General features: G+C 51.7%; 7 protein-coding genes across 7 annotated transcripts; 3 read left to right on the forward strand and 4 right to left on the reverse strand.

Moving 5' to 3' along the window:
- Positions 1-671: 671 nt before the first annotated feature.
- BCR38DRAFT_458887 (UMP-CMP kinase) lies at positions 672-1,958 on the forward strand (the record flags this gene model as incomplete). Its single annotated transcript, XM_040862223.1, has 3 exons — positions 672-814; positions 890-990; positions 1,279-1,958. 3 exons carry the CDS (start codon positions 672-674, stop codon positions 1,956-1,958), a joined length of 924 nt encoding a protein of 307 aa, XP_040714173.1.
- Positions 1,959-2,666: 708 nt separating this feature from the next.
- Positions 2,667-4,040, reverse strand: BCR38DRAFT_486601 (uncharacterized protein; the record flags this gene model as incomplete). Its single annotated transcript, XM_040864053.1, has 2 exons — positions 2,667-3,429; positions 3,493-4,040. The coding sequence occupies 2 exons, from the start codon at positions 4,038-4,040 to the stop codon at positions 2,667-2,669; spliced, it is 1,311 nt and encodes a 436-aa protein (XP_040714174.1).
- A 3,051-nt stretch (positions 4,041-7,091) lies between these two features.
- Positions 7,092-9,726, reverse strand: BCR38DRAFT_486602 (uncharacterized protein; the record flags this gene model as incomplete). The annotated part of the gene is made up of 4 exons (XM_040864054.1): positions 7,092-8,168; positions 8,225-8,332; positions 8,380-8,832; positions 9,217-9,726. The coding sequence occupies 4 exons, from the start codon at positions 9,724-9,726 to the stop codon at positions 7,092-7,094; spliced, it is 2,148 nt and encodes a 715-aa protein (XP_040714175.1).
- A 1,541-nt stretch (positions 9,727-11,267) lies between these two features.
- On the reverse strand, positions 11,268-11,716 carry BCR38DRAFT_238091 (uncharacterized protein). The gene has a single exon (XM_040854365.1). The coding sequence runs from the start codon at positions 11,561-11,563 to the stop codon at positions 11,339-11,341; it is 225 nt and encodes a 74-aa protein (XP_040714176.1). The 5' UTR covers positions 11,564-11,716; the 3' UTR covers positions 11,268-11,338.
- Positions 11,717-11,869: 153 nt separating this feature from the next.
- Positions 11,870-14,911, reverse strand: BCR38DRAFT_410768 (uncharacterized protein; the record flags this gene model as incomplete). Its single annotated transcript, XM_040858505.1, has 5 exons — positions 11,870-13,050; positions 13,104-13,567; positions 13,954-14,236; positions 14,558-14,586; positions 14,721-14,911. The coding sequence occupies 5 exons, from the start codon at positions 14,909-14,911 to the stop codon at positions 11,870-11,872; spliced, it is 2,148 nt and encodes a 715-aa protein (XP_040714177.1).
- Positions 14,912-16,755: 1,844 nt separating this feature from the next.
- On the forward strand, positions 16,756-17,779 carry BCR38DRAFT_238140 (uncharacterized protein). Its single transcript, XM_040854366.1, has one exon. The coding sequence runs from the start codon at positions 17,020-17,022 to the stop codon at positions 17,767-17,769; it is 750 nt and encodes a 249-aa protein (XP_040714178.1). The 5' UTR covers positions 16,756-17,019; the 3' UTR covers positions 17,770-17,779.
- Positions 17,780-18,314: 535 nt separating this feature from the next.
- BCR38DRAFT_238160 (beta-N-hexosaminidase) lies at positions 18,315-21,313 on the forward strand. The gene is made up of 3 exons (XM_040854367.1): positions 18,315-18,387; positions 18,452-20,538; positions 20,684-21,313. Exons 2-3 carry the CDS (start codon positions 18,561-18,563, stop codon positions 20,908-20,910), a joined length of 2,205 nt encoding a protein of 734 aa, XP_040714179.1. The 5' UTR covers positions 18,315-18,387; positions 18,452-18,560; the 3' UTR covers positions 20,911-21,313.
- The last annotated feature ends 244 nt before the right edge of the window (positions 21,314-21,557 follow it).

The following is a 21,557-nucleotide window of genomic DNA, read 5'->3' on the forward strand; positions in this document are numbered from 1 at the left end:
TCATGTGGCCATGCGACCTGGCGGGGTTGTGGCATCAGGTTCCTGATCCTTCGACGAGCGGAGACTATAGTGTGATTAGTTCACGTAGTTTTTGAATTATCTCCAAAGACGTTGCTTGTAGGTGGATGAGGTGTAGAGGTTAGTTTAACACGAAGGTGATTCAGACTTGTGAGGTTCCGAGGAAAGTTCCGATAATGTCATACTTGACTTGGGGTAAATACTACCTGACACGCAAATATCTGATTTAGTAGCTCGATATTAGAATTACCCGAAATGCCACCTCAAAAAGCTCCTTGTCCGAGCTTGGTCGAAGTCAGGTCTGCCGGTCACGTTGAAGCAGTTGGCTGTGGGACTGGCGAAACGCCAATGTCAGTGCAACTTATTAAAGTCCCACTTGTAATGTTCTCCTGAACTGGCTGCACTAACAATCTCGCGCCACCAGAGCTTCCAGCGCATACGATCAAGATCAGCTGCATCTGATGATGGGATTGAATTGACCTCATTGAATTGAAACTTGGCGTCAACTTGCAACCAGACTAGACCCGACCCCCCAAAAACAGGGTTTCAGCTTGTCCGGTCGTGACCAGCACCAGCCAAGTAAATCAGACCAGACCTACTGACCGATCGACCAACCAACCACCGTCTACCCGCATCGTCGTCATCTGTCACCAATGGCCGCACCAACGCAGCGGCTGCTCTGGCGGCAACTGACGAGGGCTACTTCTCGGTCTGCTTCTCGGTCTGCTTCCTCGCCGTGCCTCAGGTTGACCTCCACATCACCAGCATCGGCATTTGCTCGAACTTCTAAGGCCTCGTTTGCTTCGTTGACACGACCCCGAACGACTCCTTCTACCCCTTTTACTCGAGCTACGCAGCGCAGAGCCTACAGTTCCCCGCCCCCGGAGGGAAGCAACGTCAAGTTTTGGCCTTTTGTGGTCATCATTGTACTGGGATCGCTGGGCTATACATTTTTGGTTACACGAAGAGCTGGTGAGTTATCGCGCGTCCACTCCTTTGTACGCCCTTTTGGACTGGTGTGTCATGTTTTGCTGGCGGCACAAACCCATTGAGAAGATCGACATGGGGGAGCTTTGCGTCAATAACCAGCCAGACGGAAACATGCCCCCAGCTGTTGAAGAAGAAGGGGCTGTGACAACTTTCATTATGCCCATCTAATGTCCAATGCTTCCCCCACGCACATTCCTCTCCAACCCCAGCACCAACGAACCCCAGCGGCTAAACGACGCAACCAACAACTGACAAACCCGCCCCCAACAGAAATGCCCGCCATCGACGCCCCCAAGAAGGCCGACGCGCTCGGCGCACCGCCCAAGTCGACCCCTACCTTCTCCGCCGACGACGTGACGGTAGTCTTCGTGTTGGGCGGGCCGGGTGCCGGCAAAGGCACGCAATGCGCAAACCTCGTAGCCGACTACGGGTTCCACCACCTCTCCGCGGGTGACCTGTTGCGTGCAGAGCAAGACCGCCCGGGCTCGCAATTCGGCGATCTGATCAAGGACTACATCAAGAACGGTTTGATCGTACCGATGGAAGTCACCGTGCAACTGCTCGAGAACGCCATGGTAGCCGCCATTGACTCGTCGGGCAAGGGCGAGATCGCGGGCAAAAAGGGCAAGTTCCTCATTGATGGGTTCCCGCGCAAGATGGACCAGGCGCACAAGTTCGAGGAGTCGGTGTGTCCGGCCAAGTTTGTGCTGTTTTACGACTGTCCCGAGGCGGAGATGGAGCGGCGCCTGCTGAACCGGGGCAAGACTTCGGGGCGCACTGATGACAATGCCGAGAGTATTCGCAAGCGGTTCCGCACGTTTATCGAGACGAGCATGCCGGTTGTGGACTACTACGAGAAGCTGGGTCGCGTTATCAAGGTGGATGCCACGCCTAAGCCTGAAGATGTGTACAAGGATACGCAGAAGCAGATTGCGGGCAAGGGTATCTAGCCTCCGGCTTGACTTGGATGGCGGGGATTTAATGCCATTGTATTGTTGATATAGTATAGATTGGAAGTGTAAGGTACTTTGGGAAGGCGGATGAAGGAGCTTGGCTATAGAGAAAAACAACATACCGCATCAGGACGGGAGGATCAGCGGCCCTAATTCTTTGGCTCGCCGTCTCAGGACACGCAGTCTCCGGGCAAGTAGACATTTGTTTTCACCTACATCATCACACAGAAGATACTTCATTTTCCTTGTCTGTACATGAGTAGTTGTGTTTTGAGTTCTTGTATAGAAAATGATCCACTGGCAGGCATGTATGTATGCAATCCCCCGAAATTTTTCAGTAGCATTGTTATCACCTATGCGGCGGAGGGGACCGGGCCAGTTAAGCCAGCCAGCTGCTCTTCTACCACGCGGCCTCTTCAATGGTGCGGCTCCCCAACCACTCGTTTGGGGAATATTATGTGAAGAGGAAGGAGTAAGTATAGCCATTATACCCGCCTACCTGCCTTGAAACCGCCACCGTCCGCTATGGGGGGTTCTACTCTATGGTCACAGATGGGGAGAAATCAACGCAGCATCGCCTCGCCTTGCTCTCATGCCATGCCATGTCGTCAAGCCAATGCCAAAACCGTACGCCCAGACCGAACCCCCAGAACCCTCAAATTTTCAGAAGTAGAATGTCAGGGAGATATGCGCGGAGGGTTCTGTCTAGTCGTCGTCGTCATTCCTTGGCTTCGGCGGAGGCCGGTCGCCCAGGCCGCGTCGTCCACCCCGATCACCACCCATTGTACGTCCACCGTCCATGACCGAGGCGCCCGCCAGCTTTCGCTCGAGCTCCTCCGCATCTCGCTTCTTGGCGGCCTCAGCACTGACCTGCTCCTTTCGCAACGCGGAAGCGACCGTCTTTAGCGTCGACCGCCAGCCGTCAATGCGATCGCCGAGCTCGCGCCATTGCTTCTCGCCAAAGACACGGTACGTTGTGCGGTGGACGAGGAAGACTTGCTTCTTTTGCGACAACTTGCCCTCAACGAGCTGCGCGCGGATCACGTCGATGGTCCACATCTCGATGTCCTCCTCGGGGATCTGCAGCGCCTTGGCGATGTTCTTGTAGGGGATCTCGCGGGATGACGTTGAGGCGGCCAGAGAGGCGAACGTCAGGAGACGCATCTTGCGGTACAACTTGTCGGCATCGAGGTGCTCCTTCTCGAGGAAGCCCTCGTGCTCCTCGTTGAAGTCGTTGTAGTCCTCCAGGTCTTTCTCGGCGAAGATCTCGAGGAGCTCGAAGTAGACGTGGTTCGAGTCGGAGAGAGCGGATATGGCAGGGATGGACATGAGGTCTTGGAAGTCAAAATGTGTGGGGGAGGTGATGGCGGTCTTGATGGCGCGGAGGGAAAGGCGTTGTGCCTCTTCCGACTTGATGTCTTCCTCGGCAAAGGTGCGCACTGCCTTGAGCACGTAATCGTATGATGCCCTGTTGCGCAAATGTGTCAGTCGTACGGCCACATCCTGTACGTAACCGGCCAGAACCACTCACTCTTCGTCGCCCGCATCCTTGGCCACCTCAGCGATCTCCTCGAACATCTTTCGCTGGTCCTCCTCATCGATGTCCCACTCCTCTACCCACTGGTCCAGCTTGGGCAGGTACCGCTTCATGTAGTCGAACAAACCGTGGTGCTTGACGAAGCGGACAATGGCGGAGAAGACATGGTATCGGATCTCGTTATCGGGGGGCAGCATGTTGAAGATGTTGGTGAGGGCGCCTAGGGCCAGTCCGGGCCCGTTGGTGGGGGAGGAGGTGATCGGCTTCATCAGGTTATCGCAGACTTTGGACAGCAGCATGTTGGCGTTCTTGGACTGCATGATGAGGTAGACGAGCAGGTTGTAAGCAGGGGTGAACTCCTTCTCGGGGACCGAGTTGAGTGCAGTGGACGCCAGGACGATCTTCTTAAGAACCTCATCCTGCTGGTCCTTCTCGATCAGCGTCTTGACCTCATCGCCCACGTGGATGTAGTCAGCCATTTCCTGCGCCAGCTCATTGAACGAGCCGTCGACAAAGACGAGCTGTGGCTGCACCGTCGCCATGTTGTCGTCGGGGGTCGGGGGTCGGGGGTCGAGGTGGTCCTTTTTCCTTGTCTTTTCTAATTTATTTCGGATTCCCTGAAGGTTGCTGTCGCGGCTTCGCTTGATGGCCGTCGTAAGATGTGGAAGTCGTCGTTTGAAAACTCGACGTTTCGGGCTTCAACAGGTCGGTTGGCTCGCAACAAAGATGACCCGTTCACAACGAGTGGTAGTGGTAATCTTGTTGGGCACTCGAGATGGGCCTTCAAATCAAGTCTACAATCATCCCGTTATCGCGAGAATTTCGTTCAAAAATGCACACACACAGCAGCAAATGGTGGGGGTAGCACGGGCTAACTTCGGCACCCCGCCAAACATGTTCATTCGCTAAGTGGGATAAACTTCAAAACAAAGCTTCGACGTCACCTCAAATTGCTACGCAGCATGAATCAAATATCTGGACTGCTCAATTGCGCCTACAATCCAAGCACTTATCCACGGTTCCGCTCTGTTGGTGATATGATTTTGCGCTGCAAACAAGAACATGGTGTTGGGAATCGAAAATGATGGGCTTTGTCACAGCACTTCTGTCTACCTTGAAGCTGTTCACTCCGAACACAAAAGTCCTTCACAGAAATATTTTCAGACTTACTGAGACCAATGTAATGGCTTGGCTTTCCCCCCCCCATGATTATCAAGTCTGTCAAGGCAGGCATAGCATGGGCAAGCTTTCATTCCAGGTTGAGCATGAGTGCATAGGGGTCCAGAAGCCTCCATGGTATATTCCCAAAAGTTGGTGACCGGTTCTGTAGGCACACGTGAGAAGATGGGTCGGGAGCTGATGTTGTACTGCTCCCTGCCCCAACATATCTGTTGGGGGAATGGTATCCGATGTGTCCAATCTTTATGGCACTATAGTTGTAAAGCAGTCTTGGATATTGCCTATGCTGAAGTATACGGCTGGTGCGTTCTCTTGCACGTGTTATTAGCATATTATCCAAAGGTCTCGTTACAGGATACCTCTAGCATAGAAAAGCAGGAATCATTGTCCTTAATAACTGCGACATGTATCTCCCCTGGCCTGAATCCATTGGGGGCTGTAGCTGCTTGGGTACCATCGAGGAAAGTGCGCATAATCCACTCTGAGTCCAACATATACCAAACTTGGATGAGCTTTCCGTTTCCTTTTCAAACAACAAACAACCAGAACAACCACACAGAGTCCGGTTAAGCGGTTTACTCCAACACACCAAAGCAGAGACGGCCCTGACCCTCTACCCTGAACGTCAAGATGGCACTTCCCCAAATCTCCATCGTCATTTTGGCCACGCTGGCCATTCTTCTCTGTCTGATAATCGCCCACCCAATGCCGGTGCCTCATCCCCCACTTCTCTCACCCGGCAACCTCGACCCAACTCTTCAAACGCGAGTGGCCCGACCCCTCCGTTCCCGGCGCCAAGCGCATGCCAGCCAAATAACGCCAGCTCCTCAAGTCAGGCCTGTGCACCGGTTTAAACCTCCAACCCGACGGTATAGCGAGAAATAACTCCGTCGCCCTGCACAGAGCTTGGGTCTTTAACGACGGGTGCCGGGTAATCTGTTGGAAGAATCCGGGACGGAACAGGTACGACGGCCTGTTCAGTGAGCTGCCCATAGCGGTTCGTTATATAGTCTCGCGAGATGTTCTGGGAGCCTGATCTGGCGTACGGGCCGCAGCATGTCTGGTTGGTGGAGTGGAAGAAAGAGCTTAGCCATTATATTCCGCCAGGGTCGACTTCGTATTGACAAGACTTTTATTGTGAGGATGAGGCTTGAGGGATGGGAATTAGAGGAGGATTGGTAGATGGTGGGTGGTTCTCTTACACGGTTTCAGTATACGGTAGCACGTATCAGTCTATCTTTGCTGAGGAAATTCCAATAGGATGGGTTCTGATACTTACGGGCCTGACATAATACAGTCTCTCTTGCCATGTATCTTCTTGGACATAAAACTCGTTGGGTCTACCTGTGTTGATGTTTTATGAGTCAACTGTTCCATCATGAGTACGAGATAGTGACACCCACTAGTCTAACACCTAATTCGATTATATGAGACATAAGTCACTTGATGCGTCTTGCTTATGGTTATACAATAGTAAAAGGAGAAACATATCTGGGAATAGATATATTGTACTAGTGTTGAGTGGTGTTGTTTAGGATCACGAACTCACCAGGGTAGCGCAAATGGAGTATCAGATGGTGGAAGACTGCGTATTACGTACTTAAATAAATAACGTGGGATCATTCCCAGGAGCTCACATGATATTGACCTCCAAAGCCACATAATACTATTGGAAGGTATTTGCTAACTCAATTGTAGCACAACGAGCATACATCTCTGGCCCAAATGATAGAATGGCTTTTTTAATGAAGCCACAGTATTCCGGAGTAACCAGCATCTGCATTCTCTCTCCGTAGCTTTAGTATATTCATCGCCAAGCAACTTTGCTCTCTGTTGAACTAATGATGAGGACAGTCAGTGGAGCAACTATGTTCTTGATTACTGGCCAGTTGGGGTTTTGTCTGCGCAATCAGAAAGACAACGACCTGACGCCGTTTTTCGTTCCACTTGTCTCACCCTTTCCAATTCTCCAACCCCAGAGAGATCTTGGCTTTTGCTTAACATAAATTTGCAGTCCGTATTGTTCACAAGAGAAAAACATGATCCAGACAGGGGAACTCCAGCTCACCAGGAGAGGGAAGCAGTAGATTGCTTTGCTATATCATTAGGTTACAACCCACCGCTGGGTTATGACATGCGGTTCTATGCCCTATTACTCGTACAATGAACACAACCGCGACCGCAAAATATATTACATGTTTGCAGCTCATTGTGGCTAGGGAACCACGCACCATTCGGCTCGCCGGATGACGTAAAGAGGAATTCCGGGGTGATAATGATGATATGGTAGTAGGTTTGAGAATTCAACCGCCATGTCTTCAAACGGGTCCTCAAACCTCCGGTTCATCCCAAGTTCCTGCCCACTGAATGTACTGTTCCGTCACCCGGCGTTTACCTTTTGGCCATCTTTATCTTTAGCCAGCCAACGCTTTCAATGGTGTACCGCTGGCTTTTCTGCCGGATGGAAGAGTAGCTGGGATCTCCGCGTCCGAGTCCGAGTCCGAATCCGAATTGCTATCGTCCAGTAACATAGGAGCGGCAACCGAGCCACGGCGTTGCTCCTTGTTGGCCTGATCGTGTCTGGCTTGACCTTCTTGATCGGCTTGATCCCCTGCGGTGCTGTCTGAGCTTACTGACGCAGGAGACTGCTGCGTCGATCGGCGACCGTGAGTCGAGATCCGATATCCGCTTCGTTGATAGGAAGACAGGCTGTTACGAGGCAGATCTGCCGCCGGACGTATGTCTGACTGGACGGGAGCCGTCGGATCGGTCGTTGCTGCCGTAGCACTCGAGCCACCTAGCCCAGCAGAGTTCATGTCGGAGACCGAAAGATGCTTGCTGGGAGAGTAATCAACTGCAGGGTTGGGCTTTTCCGGCGTACTGCTGGCTGGCTGTTGCTGCTGTGAGGTGTTTAGGTACGCGGGGTTGGAGGCGAAGGATTTGTAATCATCGGTTCGACGGCGTTTATTACTGCTGCCTCCCCCTCTCGCCATACGCTCACGCTCCGCCTCGATCTCAGCTCGAGTGCGACGCTGCCGTAGACGAACGCCGTACTTCTTCCGGATAATACTTTGCTTGGTGCTGAAGCTGTTTTGGAGAGCATCCAGTCTGGCCTTCCGCTGTGCTAGGTCGGGAATGGTCTCTGCCTCAGCAAATCGAGGAGCATAGGTCAACTCAGCTTGCTTCAGATCATCTTCCATTCTCGCGCGGGTGACAGAGGTCAGGTGACCATAGGGGTCAGCCTCTCCTAACGGAATGGGCATGCCGGGAGTCGCAGTTGGGGGCGCTGTGTATGGGCTTGCTGTGTAGTGACTGGGAGTAGCCGCCGTCTGATACGCTGAAGATCTCATGGAGACCGGTGCTGGCATCGAGGAGGAAGGTAAAGCAGGACTGTTTGCTCTGGAGGACGGAGGGATGGGCGAGCCCGAGGCAGGGGCCTTTGGTGTCGCAGGAGCCGTGCCGTGATCTCCACATACCTTGTTGGCAAGATGCTATCACAAGTTAGATATATTAATTACTATACACTCAGCTACGCAAGGGCACTCACGTATTGTTGGCCAACATTGGTGATGAACCCAGCGCCGCAGTAGGCACATGAAAAAGGGAACCCAGATGTATTCGGTGGGGGCTTTGTGCAGAGTTGCTTCTTAACATGCTGTTGCTCAGTTAGCATAAGCTTTTGATATCGTCAGGGCGACTCACATATTCGTAGGGTGCGGCGGTGGCGAACTTTCGCCAACACAGCTGACATTGCAGATTCTGAATTTGGGGGCTTTGCCCTACCGGATGCTGTACTTCAGCAGCAGGCTGGTGGACGAATGGGGAAGGCACAGGTTGTGTGGGAGTGGCAACTTGAGGCTGCGGGTGATGATTTGGGTTATCCAGAGTGTCGTTGTCCTCGTAACCGAGACGCTCTGCACGAGCTAAGGCATTGATAAGAGAGCGAGCATCAATGGTGCTGAGCCGTTTATCCATGGCCTTATCAAGGAATTCGTCGCTGGCCTTCTCGAGGATTTTGTCGGCTACTGCGTCCAAGTCCTGAGGCCGGAAGTGACTAATCAACTCGACCTTGGATTCCAACACCATCTTGTAGCCGAAATCTCGAATGGCCCTGCGAATGATGATTCCGTCTGCGTGATGTATTACAGCATTCATCTAAGAGTGGGTCAGTGGTGTGGACAGAGAGGGCACCCCAAGTAATGAGGTAAGTACCATGGTGTGCATATAGATAGATATCCAATGATTCTTGGAGAAATGAATCATGGTTGACTTTGTGCAAAGGAAATGGTGCTGTCGCTCAGTAACTATAGCTGGGAAAGATAGCCACATTATAACGCGTTGTGCCTGCCTGTTATGAGCTTGCCAACATGTTGCAGGTGAATAACGACGATTTGAGACCATGGCCAATATTCCTGGACTTGGATGGGTGGGTAACGATTATTATTCACAAGATAATGAAGTCCACGGGAGGATACAGTTGGACGCCCCATTTTGCGATGATGCTGTGGCGACGATAACAACAGGAAATCAATTACTTACGATAAATGCATGGTGAAACTCGGAACCCAGAAGAGCCTTCTCCCAATTATCACGCACAGTACGTCTGACAGCCTCAGGCACAGACTGTTGGATGGCATGGGTGAGTCTCGATGAGTCGTCATTGAACTTGGGGTTGTCGCGAGCATAGTCTCTTGTTGGTGAACCGAAACCCTGAGGACTAGTCCGCCGGCGGGCTGATCCAGGAGGCTCTACTATAGCCACTTTTCCATGAGGCATAGATCGCTGGCGATAAACCTGACTCGCCGCCGGAGATGGTGTTGCTGCAGCCGCCGGAGGTGCGGGTCCCTGGACCGGGCTCGGCGCAATTGGAGCAGCATGCGCATTGGTTTGAGAGGATGCAGCCGATCCATTTAGGCCGTTGACGCCGCCGGGCCCCTTTGCATCGTTGGTAAACCCGTTTGGCACACCATTGGGATGGGGATTAGCAGGATTAAATGTCGTCGCAGGAGAGGCCGTGGGCGGCGAGCCCTCGGGTTTAGCGTCTGCCATATTTCCACAGCAGGCCGCCTGAATAGTCTCAAGGTCGGAGTGTTCACAGCGGCAGGGACACTAACTGTGGGCTTTGGTGGGCGCGGTGGATAGCGGAGCGACGCGCTGAGCTGCTTCGCCACACAAACCTACCAGCCTGTGATAAATCAGATACGTCCAGGTCGAGACTGGAGGTTTCGTTTGCAGCTGGAAATGGGCCCAATGGAGAATAAACCGACGATGGTACTCACCTGTAGGTACGCGATCTAGCGGCAGTAACAACGAAGATTTGGCGCCGAACAAGGGGAGAAAGGGTTACAGGTGCTGGGCAAAATCGGGGGGAGACCAGAAGGATTTATTAGTACTTCGGGTTTTTAGCGTATACATTAGAAGGGGAAAGCGTGCTCCAGAGCATTTATAAAAGACCCGCAGCTTATAAGTAGTTCGCTTATGATTGGCTCTTGCCGCATTAAACCGAGCCCGGGGATGTGCGATGCATTGCATTTTTTGATTTCTACCAGGCAAGTACGTAAGAGCGGTTCTCAAGTTGGCACTAGCGTGACACTGACTGCTTAAAAGGGTGACCTGTGCGGTTAAATGCACACTGTTTCGAGCTTCCCGAATCGTAGATTCTATCCATGGATCTGGTTTTATTCCTTAGCACTTCTGAAACTGAGAGCATATGCAGAACCTCTAGACAGATGCATACGTGGTTTGGAGAAACGGACTGGATGTATAGGTGGGATCTGCAATTTGCTAGACGAACTGAGCATGGCAGTCTGGGTACGAAGTAGGTAGGCAAGATGATGCTCGAGAAAGTATGTAGACCAAGACTTGGGGGATTGGGGGATACAAGACCATTAGACAAACTCTACCGACTACTTTGTACAGTCATTAATCACGAAACGTCCATATTTCCCCGAACGCACATGCTAATTATTCCAGACTCTATCTACAATGCGACGGCGTGTTTACCTCCGACGCAAATTAAGGGTATTAATAAATCATCTTGTTCTATTTCAGTAACGTAACAATGGTGGATGGATCAAACCACTTACACCCGCTTTTTCTCCTCGAGTCCTTCAGACGGTTCACTGGTCACGTCATAATCTGTCCTGTTTAAGTCATCACTGCCCTTATTCATTATTAATAACTTAAGCCAACAAGGAACACGTGAGATTGCTACATCCATATTGTCTTCAGCCCCTGAGCGGTACACTTGCTCAAAGATAAGAACTTACTCATGTTTGTAATGCAATCATGAAGTCAGTTGCGGTTTATTCCCGGAACCCACCGAGACCATACCAGGCTAGCCCCAGAAGGCTTTCTAGAGGTGGGGATCAGGACAAGACACCGGAGATCCATTCCAAACCAGTGGTAACAAAACCTGTTACTGTTCATGGCTATCACTTCTTGCGTCGCGATCCCCATTGCTCAAGCATGAACAGCACGTGTGCATGGAAAGGAAACCACGAAACCAGACGTCAATAAGATCAACGAGGTTCTATTTTCTCTAGCGAGCTCATCTTCTCAAACACCTATCAAACAACCTAGCCCAGCGTCCAGAGTCGGCCGGCATGAATCTCCCTAAACTACAAACAGGTATCGAAGAAGAGTGTGCCCCAAGAAACTCTCACGACAAAAATTTCTTATACATAATTCCCTGCCAGAATCTCGCGACTCTGGTCTGTGGATAACAAAATCCAGGCTTCCTCGTCTCTGTGCGCTCGTAAAAACCCGTCCAACGTCTGCATAAAAACTTGTCAACAGCGGGTAGGGAGGGATACAGGCCGAGAGCTAGAAAATGCGGGCAAATGTAAAACAAACGAGGCCAGGCACCAAAAACCATCAACTCCATGCTTCCAAAAAGGAGGTACGTTAGTTATTCGCAAACAGCTTCCAAATTGGGCCACCGTGTGTATATGGTCTAATCGAGGAGCTCCAGAATAGATATCTCCCGTGACCACCAAAAGAGACTTGCGTAACAAGCCAAACCATAGTGAAGTGCTTTTTTTTTTGGTTGTTGTTGTTGTTACCATCCGACTTCACCATGAATGAGGATCAACCTGGAGGGTCGGGGGTGGGAAGTTCTGGCGCAATCATTCTTTGCTTTGCGCCTATTAGTATTATCATCTGGGGCAGGAACATCTCGCACTTAGGATGCTCACCCAGTGACTCGTCTCACCCACAGTGTTGTGGGCTCGAAATCGGCATCGCGGTCCAGGCGTTTATAGGCGCGATGCAGCTTCAGTCCTAGATCATACTCCTCGCGCTGCACATTAGCGAGCTCGTCCCTTAACACCTCCACCTTGCGCTTCTCTTTCTCGCGCTTGCGGATCACCTCATCCGAGGCCAGGATCCTATCCGTCGGCATCAGCTCGGTCATTTGCTTAATTGCCTGATTGATGTTGATCCGGCGGTTTGCTAGAGACTGCAGTTTGGCGTTGAGCTGGGCCACACGATCGCGAGCGGATTCCTCAGGTGGTGCTAATGGGAGGTTCTTGTCCAACGAGCCGACCGAGACAACGGATAGACTGCTGTGATTCCCGTTGGGAACGGGGCGAGGGTTCGTTGAACGGGAGGAGGACGTAAGTCCCGAGGACATGTAGTAGGGCGAGTCCATGTTCAACTTGATGGGTTCCGATGGGACGCGGTGGCGGGGGAGATGCTCGTATCCGCTGACAACAGGGCGCTTGCGGTCCAAGATCGAGTTGCCCGGCGGTGTTGCGGATTTGGGCAACGACTGAGAGAACTGCGTTGGAGGGGTTGGCAGTGGCGGCGTGTCCTCATTAAGATCAGCAGAATGACGCGGGTTAGCGCTGTGTGCAGAGGTCGCGTAAGTGGTTACGCTGAAGCGCGAAGGTGGCTGTGTCCACTCGTCGACGGGGAATCCACCAGGGGGTGCTTGAGCCGGGTGGATGTCGAGCTGGGAGTAGACAGAAGAAGTTGCCGAAGGTGGTTGATGACCTTGTGCTGCAGGCTTTCTGCGAATTGCTTTCTCGTTGGGAGGAAAAAGAGATGACGGAGGGGACTGCGCCTCTGGAGCGGGATGTACTTGGGTGACGGGCTTTGGTAGCACCTTGGCCGGAACAGATGTGTCGTCCGATAGGGGTGGACTTGGGTATGCCTGTACGTTGCTGGTACTTGGCTTTGGATCTGCGGGAGCCGGCGCCCACGGAGTAGACGACGGGACGGCGCTGCGGGTTGCACCTGACAAGGCTCTGCTGCCGAGTCTCTCTTTGCTTTGTATGGGTGGGGAAGACGATGACGTTTCAGAGCCCAACGAATCGACAGGGGACAGAACACCAGCCCCACGAGGGGGCCTTTTACTGCTCTTGGGGGGATCTTCAACGGGGCCACGTCAAGCGTGTTGTTGACGGGCGCAACGAGCGTGGTACGGCCGCTGGCTCCGCGCCATTCAGGTCTGGGGGGCGGCTCAGTCTGGGGGCTACTGCTAGCTTGTCGGGGTGGCTGCGTGCGTCTAATACGCTCGCCGAAGGGGCTAGGGTTGGCAGTCGGATGGTTGATTGGCAGGCTCGAAGGACCCGAGTACTTTTGCACTTCCTGGTGAGGGTCAACGAATGAGGGACGCCCTTTTTCACTCGTCGTGGGCTCTCCTGTTAATGCGTCCCAACGTACATCATGCCCATGTGGACGAGGCTGTCTCAACTGTTCTCGTGACTTGGACTCCCGCAGCGCACTCAAGGCGGCGTCCTTCTTTTGGCGCTGTTCTCGTCGCATCATTGGGATGTTGCTTCGGGCTTGGCCCGACCGTCCTGTTGTGCCGTGGTCCATGTTGAAATGAGAGCTCTGTGACACTTCCTGAATGGGAGAAACGTCACCGTCCTGGTGAGCATGTGGCCTGAAGTAGATACACATATTAGCTCAAAGCCCTGTTGGCGCCGCGATATTGCTGTCCTCGCTCCTTTAGTTTGTCTTAGTCGGGCTGCTGTAGCCTCGAGCCGTCTGTATTCGACTTGAATTCCAAAAAATGCAGACTTGTAACCAACTTGCCTGACAACCAGTACCAAAAAGGCGGATAACTAGACCAACCAAGGCTGTGCCGAGAGTCGATGTACTGGGCTGGGGCAATATGGATTCACTTGGATTTCTTTCTTTGGCCCGTTGCCGCCTTCACTCGCACTTGCTCCATTGTGAAGTACAAGTCATTGATCGCCATGGCCCGCCTCGCATACAATGTGTCTTGTTACCCGCCTTCCCATTGAACACAAGGAGAATCGCACTTACCCATTCCTTAGAGTCGATACGTCAGGCGAACTCGGGGGGAAATGGCGTTTTGGTTGCTGTAGGTTTTGTCTTGGAGCTGCTGCGCAGCGAACGTAGCAGCAACGGGTGACGGCTGCGAATACACTGAAGAAACTGGACGGTCGTATTGCGAGTAGACGGAGTTGCGAAACTGGGAGTTGCCACCTGCTTGCGGTGGGGCCTGGACCGCAGGCGCTGCGATTTGACTGTTGGGAAAGCGTGGTGTCAGCATCTTGGGTTCTTACTTCCAGCGCGTTGTTGGCAACTAAGCAGTAAATAAGTGAGGTAATGCAGAGTTTCCAGCGTTGCGTGTCCGCAACTCAATCTTGAAGATCGACAACACGGAAAGTCAGGTCTTAGCATATTCCCACGGAACACCCAAAAACCACGCTACCGTCACTTGCAGCTCGCCAGACCACCGGTGCCTTATCTGCAGATTAATTGTAGGCCGCCGCTTGGGGGCCGTTGGTCATTGTTTGCGGTGGCTGAAGCTTCTGGGGTTGCGATAGCCAACCATTACAACGAACTAACGACAAACAGATACAATACTAGAAACGAACTAGGGACTCCGTATTTCCTCATTTACCTCCGCAGAGCAAATAGGGTTTTGTGTTACTATTTCAACACGGGGCATACAGCATTGTGTGCTTGAAAGAGTGGTTGCGCCAACAGTGGTTGCACAACACCACGCCCTTCAACCCCCGCAATTGAACGATACAAGGAAAACATGGCTCACGGCACACACTTACTTGTGGTTGTCCTTAGGTTTCTGGAAATTTCGTGGTGGTCTTTCAGGTCTCGCGCCGCCCTTGATGGTGTACGAATATCCTTGAGATGGACCTCGCGAGTTCTGCCATTCTTCCAGCTTCTTGCGATTCAGCGCTGGAGCGCTATGGTCTTTTTGTTGTGCTGGCCGGAGCCGGTCCCACATCGTCGGCATGGTTGCGATATTGAAGGGTGTCTTCTTCCGTGTTATTATAATCCCGAATTAATGGTCTCGCAGTCGCCTGGGTATGGGCGTGTCAGATCGTCGCGGGGATTCCCCCAGTCGAGTCTAATTGAACTTGGTGTTTGAGATATATAGCCCGGTTCGCATGACGCTCGGTGCTCCGAAGCCGTTTTGGTTGCTTGATTAAAAAGACCGTGGGAGAAATCGTGCATCTCTTTGTACGGCAAAGAGAGATGTGCCGGGCCAAAGTTGACTCGAAGGGATGTCGTAATTTTGTATTTACACGAGGCCGGTTAGCCTGTCGTCGTGAAAGTTAGACCGGGTTTGTCGATATTGCTCCGGCTTATGATGCTATTTTGATCGTCGCCAACTTGTTCGGTTGCAACTGGACGACAACTCTCTGTCATGTCAACTATCTCGAGCGGCAGTCCTTCTCAGTCCACATGACTTGCACCTGCGTATTCTACCGTCAAGTGGCCGGCAGAAGACCGCTGTTGAGGTTGCAGCTGAGGTCGCAATTTGCCAATTGACTGGCTCACAGAAATCGTCCAGTCGCGTCTAGGTCGATTTTCTCGGTCGCGTTGCAGGGTCGCTTGCTCAAGCTGACTAGTTCTTCTAGTGTTACGAGCTGTCAACGTAGGTGAACTACGGATTTTGGTGGCGTCCCGTCCGCCCACTCTCTGCGGCGCGTCCCAGGCTAGAAAGAGAGAAGTTAAAGCGTTCCGGAACGGTGTGAACAGACAAGCGCAGGTGCAAGACAAGAAATATATCAGTGCTACGGAGACATTTCATCTCATCCTCCTCTCGTCACGGCCAGTCAGGGATTGTAATTGAGGATCACACTTCTCCTCCACGACTTCCAGCTCTACCGCTGTCCCCACCGTTCCTGCAGACGCCGTTCGACCATTCGTGGCGCAGGTGCATCATCAGGGGTGCAGCTGAAAGAATGGTCCAGCTATGGTTCGTCTATTCAGACCATCAGACAGGCCGCGACGAAATTATTATTTTCAATCAACAACAAAATCTCCGCAGAGTGTCGCTGCTGAATAATACCATGAATTTCAACAACACCTGGCAAACAGCCTCTCTCTTGACTCGTGGCTCTTCACAAAAGTTTATGCAACCACCGGCTCTTGTCTGTCACCGACGAGACGGGACGCAGCTAGGGCGAATGGTGATTCCCAAAATTATGTAGGGGTGAACCCGTTTCATTGCTGCGGGCGCTATGGCGTTCTCAGGGGTAAAGCCGATTGTCAGCGAACCGTTGACCTACACGAATGGACCGGACCCTCATTGCAACGACATCTGCAATGTTCGATGTTGCTGGATCCAACCGTTCATAAGCGGATATGCTCTTGTGTAACTACTTGGACGCCCGCATGCTAATTTTTTTGCTGGAAATGGTTCGACCTGCAAGACCAGAAAGCACAAATTCATGTGGCTCCAGCGGTACCACCATTGGGCTGGCGTGCGTTTCGAGTTTAAAGACCAAATCAATATCCCATGCAGCCACTTGATGCAGATCAGTTCAAACCGATCATGCGTCTGCCCGAGCGCGCTTGCAATCTGAACGAAAAGAAGCATCCGATGTTGTGATTAACCGCATCTTAAGGCACTAGCTCACTGATAATTGAGGCAGATATTTTGACACGAGACAGTCCAGAGACGTCCGAGGTATTCGTGAGCTGATCAGCTTGAACTGATTCAACTACTCGTCAACCGATTATCTGAGACATACTTCCGTACATCTTCCAGTTTCTTTCCCCACACACTATTATGCCCCTCACTCTAACGTTACACGGAGATGGTTCTATGTCAGCACGGGACTGGGTCGGTCCTAGCCGATCACCCGCGATAGACCCCCACTGCGGAAGCACAGGTGAACTGTATGTGGTATTGGCGAGTACGACGCAACTTGGGCTATTTTCATGCCGATGCAATGTCACCAGGCCGGGGAACAGTGAAATTTTTCAACCTACGATCGGTTGATAGCCATCCCACCTAAGATTCCGAGTCGGGCTTTGCACATGTCCTTTTCTTGTTGAGCCGTTCGTCGGACACGCTTCTACCCGGTGGCCTGACTTCACAACTTAAGTGCGATGATGGTATTAGCCGCGCACATCGACAACTGGTTGCCAACATCCCAACCAGATCTAGACTATTTCAAGTCTTTATCGTGGTGCAACGACATTCTGTCAAATCCTGGCGCGAGACCCTACTCAGTCGACTATACTAAATACACGAACCGGCCGACTCGCGGCGGCGACCATTTCGTCTGCTCCAACTTTTTCCGCGAGGATTGCATATCAAGACACTTGAGCCTTCTACTCGAGCCAGGCGCGTTACCAGCCCTGGATAAGACATCTGAGCCCAGACCCAAAGCACAGCTGCAAGTGCCGAATATTCCTTTGCCCAGTCGACCAGTCCTCACTGCCTCCCCAACAGCAGACATGGCTTCCCCCACAGCTGTCCAGGAAAACCCGTTCCCCATCCATGTGGACTTATACACCCTAGGCCCAGATCTCATTGGCGTCCCTCATACGATACACGGCGGACTGGTCACGGCATTGATAGATGGTAATACTGGCCGCGTTGGCCACCTGCACCGCGATCTAAAGAAGCAGGGCTATAGCGCCTACACAAATGTCCGGTTTCTCAAGCCCATGGTTACTGATGATACGGACCATCTAGACATTATGATAAAGTGTCAGATCAGTTCGCGTCTCTCCGAAGGAAGAAAAGCTGTCGTGCTGGCTAGTGTTGAGGGACCGGGTGGCGTGGTCTACGCTACGGGCGAAGCGATGATCGTAGAGACCTTGTGGAAAGAGAGGATATCGGGGGTTCTCTAGGGGATGTGACAAAAGGCGCCCTACATATGAGGGTTCCATGAGCAGCTTATCGGCAAAGGGGGATGATGCAGGTTTTGCTGGTAGCGAAAGGATTCATCATAATGATGGATTTTGGGCTGGAAACGTAGAGACGGTTGCGTATTTGGCGAGTATATCCTTGCGTTTCGCGAGCATTTGCTACTCGTCCCAGATTTTCTTCCGTGAAGAATGGTCGTATTGACAGTAAATATGAATTCAATGGAATTCTTCTCAAAGGGAGAGCCAGTGCTGGGAGTAAACAGGCCATTCGGATGCAAACAGTTTGATTGCGCCAAGACAAGTATCGGCAACCTACTGTTTGGCCTCTTTCTGACAACTCGCATCTGCCAAGTACTTTCTCTTACAAGCAACCCACCATGTCGATGAAGACTGTGAGGTCTGTATTCTTGTTTCGCCAAATGAGCGCCTCCAGATCCCAAATCCTGGACGTTATCAATTATTTATCTGGAAGGTTGCCGTGCTGCATACGGGCCTGGGCAGACAGCCGGAGCCGTCCGCCGGCTCTCCGCACTCGCTCAGGGAAGGGAGGGACGACAAACAGGACAAGTCTGGCACAACGCCACCCAAACATGTTCCAAGGTTTGGTTTACCCAGCCATTTGACTTATATTAAGATGAGGGAATATCAACTAATTCGAACACAGCATTCCAACTAATATTGGCATTGTCCTATTGTTTCCTGGCCATTGAAGTTGACACCACCTAACCGCTCCACACTCATGTGTGGCTTTTGGATCCCGGAAAAATCTTGCAATGCGTCTCATGACCATTTTCGTTCTCTGGGGCGTCTCGGCTCTTCAGCCCGTACCTCCTCCGCCTTTTGCCAATGGCTCGTCTGGTGGGCTTACTCTCGATAACATGTCCAAGACCATCTACATCACCAGCAACCTGGCTTCACATCGTGATTCCGAGGGTTTGACTCTCATACCTCCTTCAGGATATGATTTCGCCAGCATACTCCAGGATGAGCTGTCTAGTATTACGCAATGGGATTGGTCGCTGGAGGTAGTTGATGCCGTTTCGGAAGGCAATTCTGGCATTTTTCTCGATCTTATCGCAGCGAACGCGAGCGCAAATTTCACGTATGAGAATGGAATACCGACGGAGGAGGGATATACTCTATATGTTGATGAGGAGACTGCTTATATTGGCGGATCCGGCTCTCGAGGAATGTGGTGGGGAACACGAACACTCTTGCAGCAGCTTATGTTGTCGAATGGCACCTCGGTGCCTGCAATTACCATAATGGACGCCCCTGCTTACGCAACCCGAGGCTATATGCTTGACGCTGGTCGAAAATGGTATTCGCTAGCCTTCCTGAAAGAAATGTGCACCTACGCGTCCTTCTTCAAGATGTCCGAGTTTCACTACCATACGAGCGACAATTTCCCGCTCAATCGAGGCCACAATGACACCTGGAACGAGGTATACGCCCAGTTCTCTCTCCGACCAGAGAGTGCTGATTTGGAGGGCATTATACAAAGATCCAACGAGACTCTCAGCCGGAAGGACTTTGAGGATCTTCAACAACACTGTGCCCAAAGAGGCGTCACGGTAGTCCCTGAGATCGAAGCACCAGGGCATTGTCTCACCATTACCAAGTGGAAGCCTGAGCTTGCCCTCGACAAAAAAGATCTCCTGAATCTCACGCACCCCGACAGTATACCAACGGTCAAACGTATCTGGCAGGAGTTTCTGCCCTGGTTCCAAACGAAGGAAATTCACATAGGTGCTGATGAGTACGATGCGACTCTGGCAGATGACTACATTTCCTTCGTAAATGACATGGCTGTCTTCGTCAATGAGACCTCAGGGAAGAGAATACGCATCTGGGGTACGCACGAACCTTCCGAAAATCTTACTATATCAAAAGAGGTCATCATTCAACATTGGCAGTATGGTCAGTCCGACCCAATCGAGCTGCAAAGCGACGAATATGAGATGGTCAACTCGCAGGACTGGTGGGCATACATGTCGTTGAAGAATGACCACGTTCCTATTAGCCCGTCCCCGTACGCGCAATTCTTTAACGAGTCCCGAGTGATGAATTTCGCGGATCGAGTAGGATGGCAATGGCAGCCGGCATTCTTCAACCAGCTCAACACCACTGAACAGTTACCGAATGAGGCCAGTGAGAATAAAGGCGCCGTAATGGCGGCCTGGAATGATAACGGACCCGATGCTACAACTCAGTTGGAGGCATACTACGCAATGAGACGTGGGATACCTCTAGTGGCGGCTCGAGCTTGGAGCGGAGCCAGGGGCGCAGCACTGGATGCAGACACAATTGATCAGACGCTCGACTTTCTATCCGCCAAAGTCCCCGGACAAAACCTGGACCGAAAAACGGACTTCATCTCGTGGAATCGTGGCACTGAAGCCGACCCCGTAGCTTTGGGCCACGGCAGCAAAGGCATGAACTACACGCTCATCATCTCGGCAACCGGTCCCTTCACCCTCTCTTCCGTGGACGTCACTCTATCACTTTCGGACAACGGCACCTTGGGTTTCAATTCGGACGGATGGGAATACCCCCTACGCTCAGTTTCCGAGACGGACGGTTTCGATCCTAGACATCCGGGCCGAATTTGGGTCAATGCCACATCGTCGTCTCACGAAGTCGTAAAAGTCCCCACGCCGGTTGATATCAAGATCACAGGTGACGTTATCGGAGGGAGTCGGGTGTTTCTCAACGGAAGCTTTGCGGGTAGGTTCGAAGTCTTCGTATTTGGTAAGTAACTATCGGAGCCCCAGCTTCTTCGCTTCTTGTATCTTAGGGGTAACACAATCTGTAAAGAGCAGTCTCCCCTTAAGACACAACTTTACGTTCATAAGACCAGATATAAGTAGTAATTACTGACTCCGAGAGTTGATAGGGGGCAGAAATACCCAGTTCAGCTGGAGCCAGATGGCGTTTGTGGCACCGCTTGAAACACTTTCGGGTGGGATTGGAAAGATATTACTCAGCGATAAGGTGGAAGAGAGCGGTGGGACGAAAAGGCCTCCGGTTCAGAGTTTTGGCGAGTCAGCATACCAGAGGATGATGGGCTTAGGGGTCTGGGTTGCGATGATGGCTACTGTGAGTTGTCTCGTGTTTTTCTAGAGCATGTCAGGGTACAACGGCGCAGTTCAGTAGAATCGGTCCGTCAACGTTTCTGTGCCGCGCTTCTACGTGGTTTTGATTGCCCAAGGCTTTTTCGAGGTTGTCTTCCGTAGTGGTCATGCAATGTCCAACATCCGCTAATTACTGGTGAGGGGTCCAACGGCACTGCTTGAATTAAGAACAGCTTGAGTCGTATATACACTGGATATTCCCGTTTCTTGGAGGTTCACAAATCGATCGAGGTCTTGGGTTGATCTGAAAATATAATCATACTCAAGAAAGCAGGTTTCCTCCTCACGTACAACGAATCTGACAGCGGACTCTTTGCCTATTGCATTTGTTCGCTTTCATCTGCAGCTGTTTCAAACTTTTGCTGCCTTGTACCTTTTACTCGCTGATCCAGGTCAGTTTCTTATCCATGGACTTGAGTAACTAACGTGACTATTTCCACTACCCAGTTCTCTGTTATATCCTTGCGACTAGCATTGATATGGAGGCCCCTAATAGGTAAAGCCGGAATTATAGATACCTACCTCTATTATCTCACGAAGACTGCGTACACGGTGGTTTCGTATGACGGACGTCAGAGTGGGCCCTATTTCAAGTTTTGGAAAGCGCGATCAACCCTTCAAGAGCCTGTCTGCTTT

This window comes from Pseudomassariella vexata (assembly GCF_002105095.1).
Source record: "Pseudomassariella vexata strain CBS 129021 chromosome Unknown BCR38scaffold_9, whole genome shotgun sequence".
NCBI lineage: Eukaryota > Fungi > Ascomycota > Sordariomycetes > Amphisphaeriales > Pseudomassariaceae > Pseudomassariella > Pseudomassariella vexata.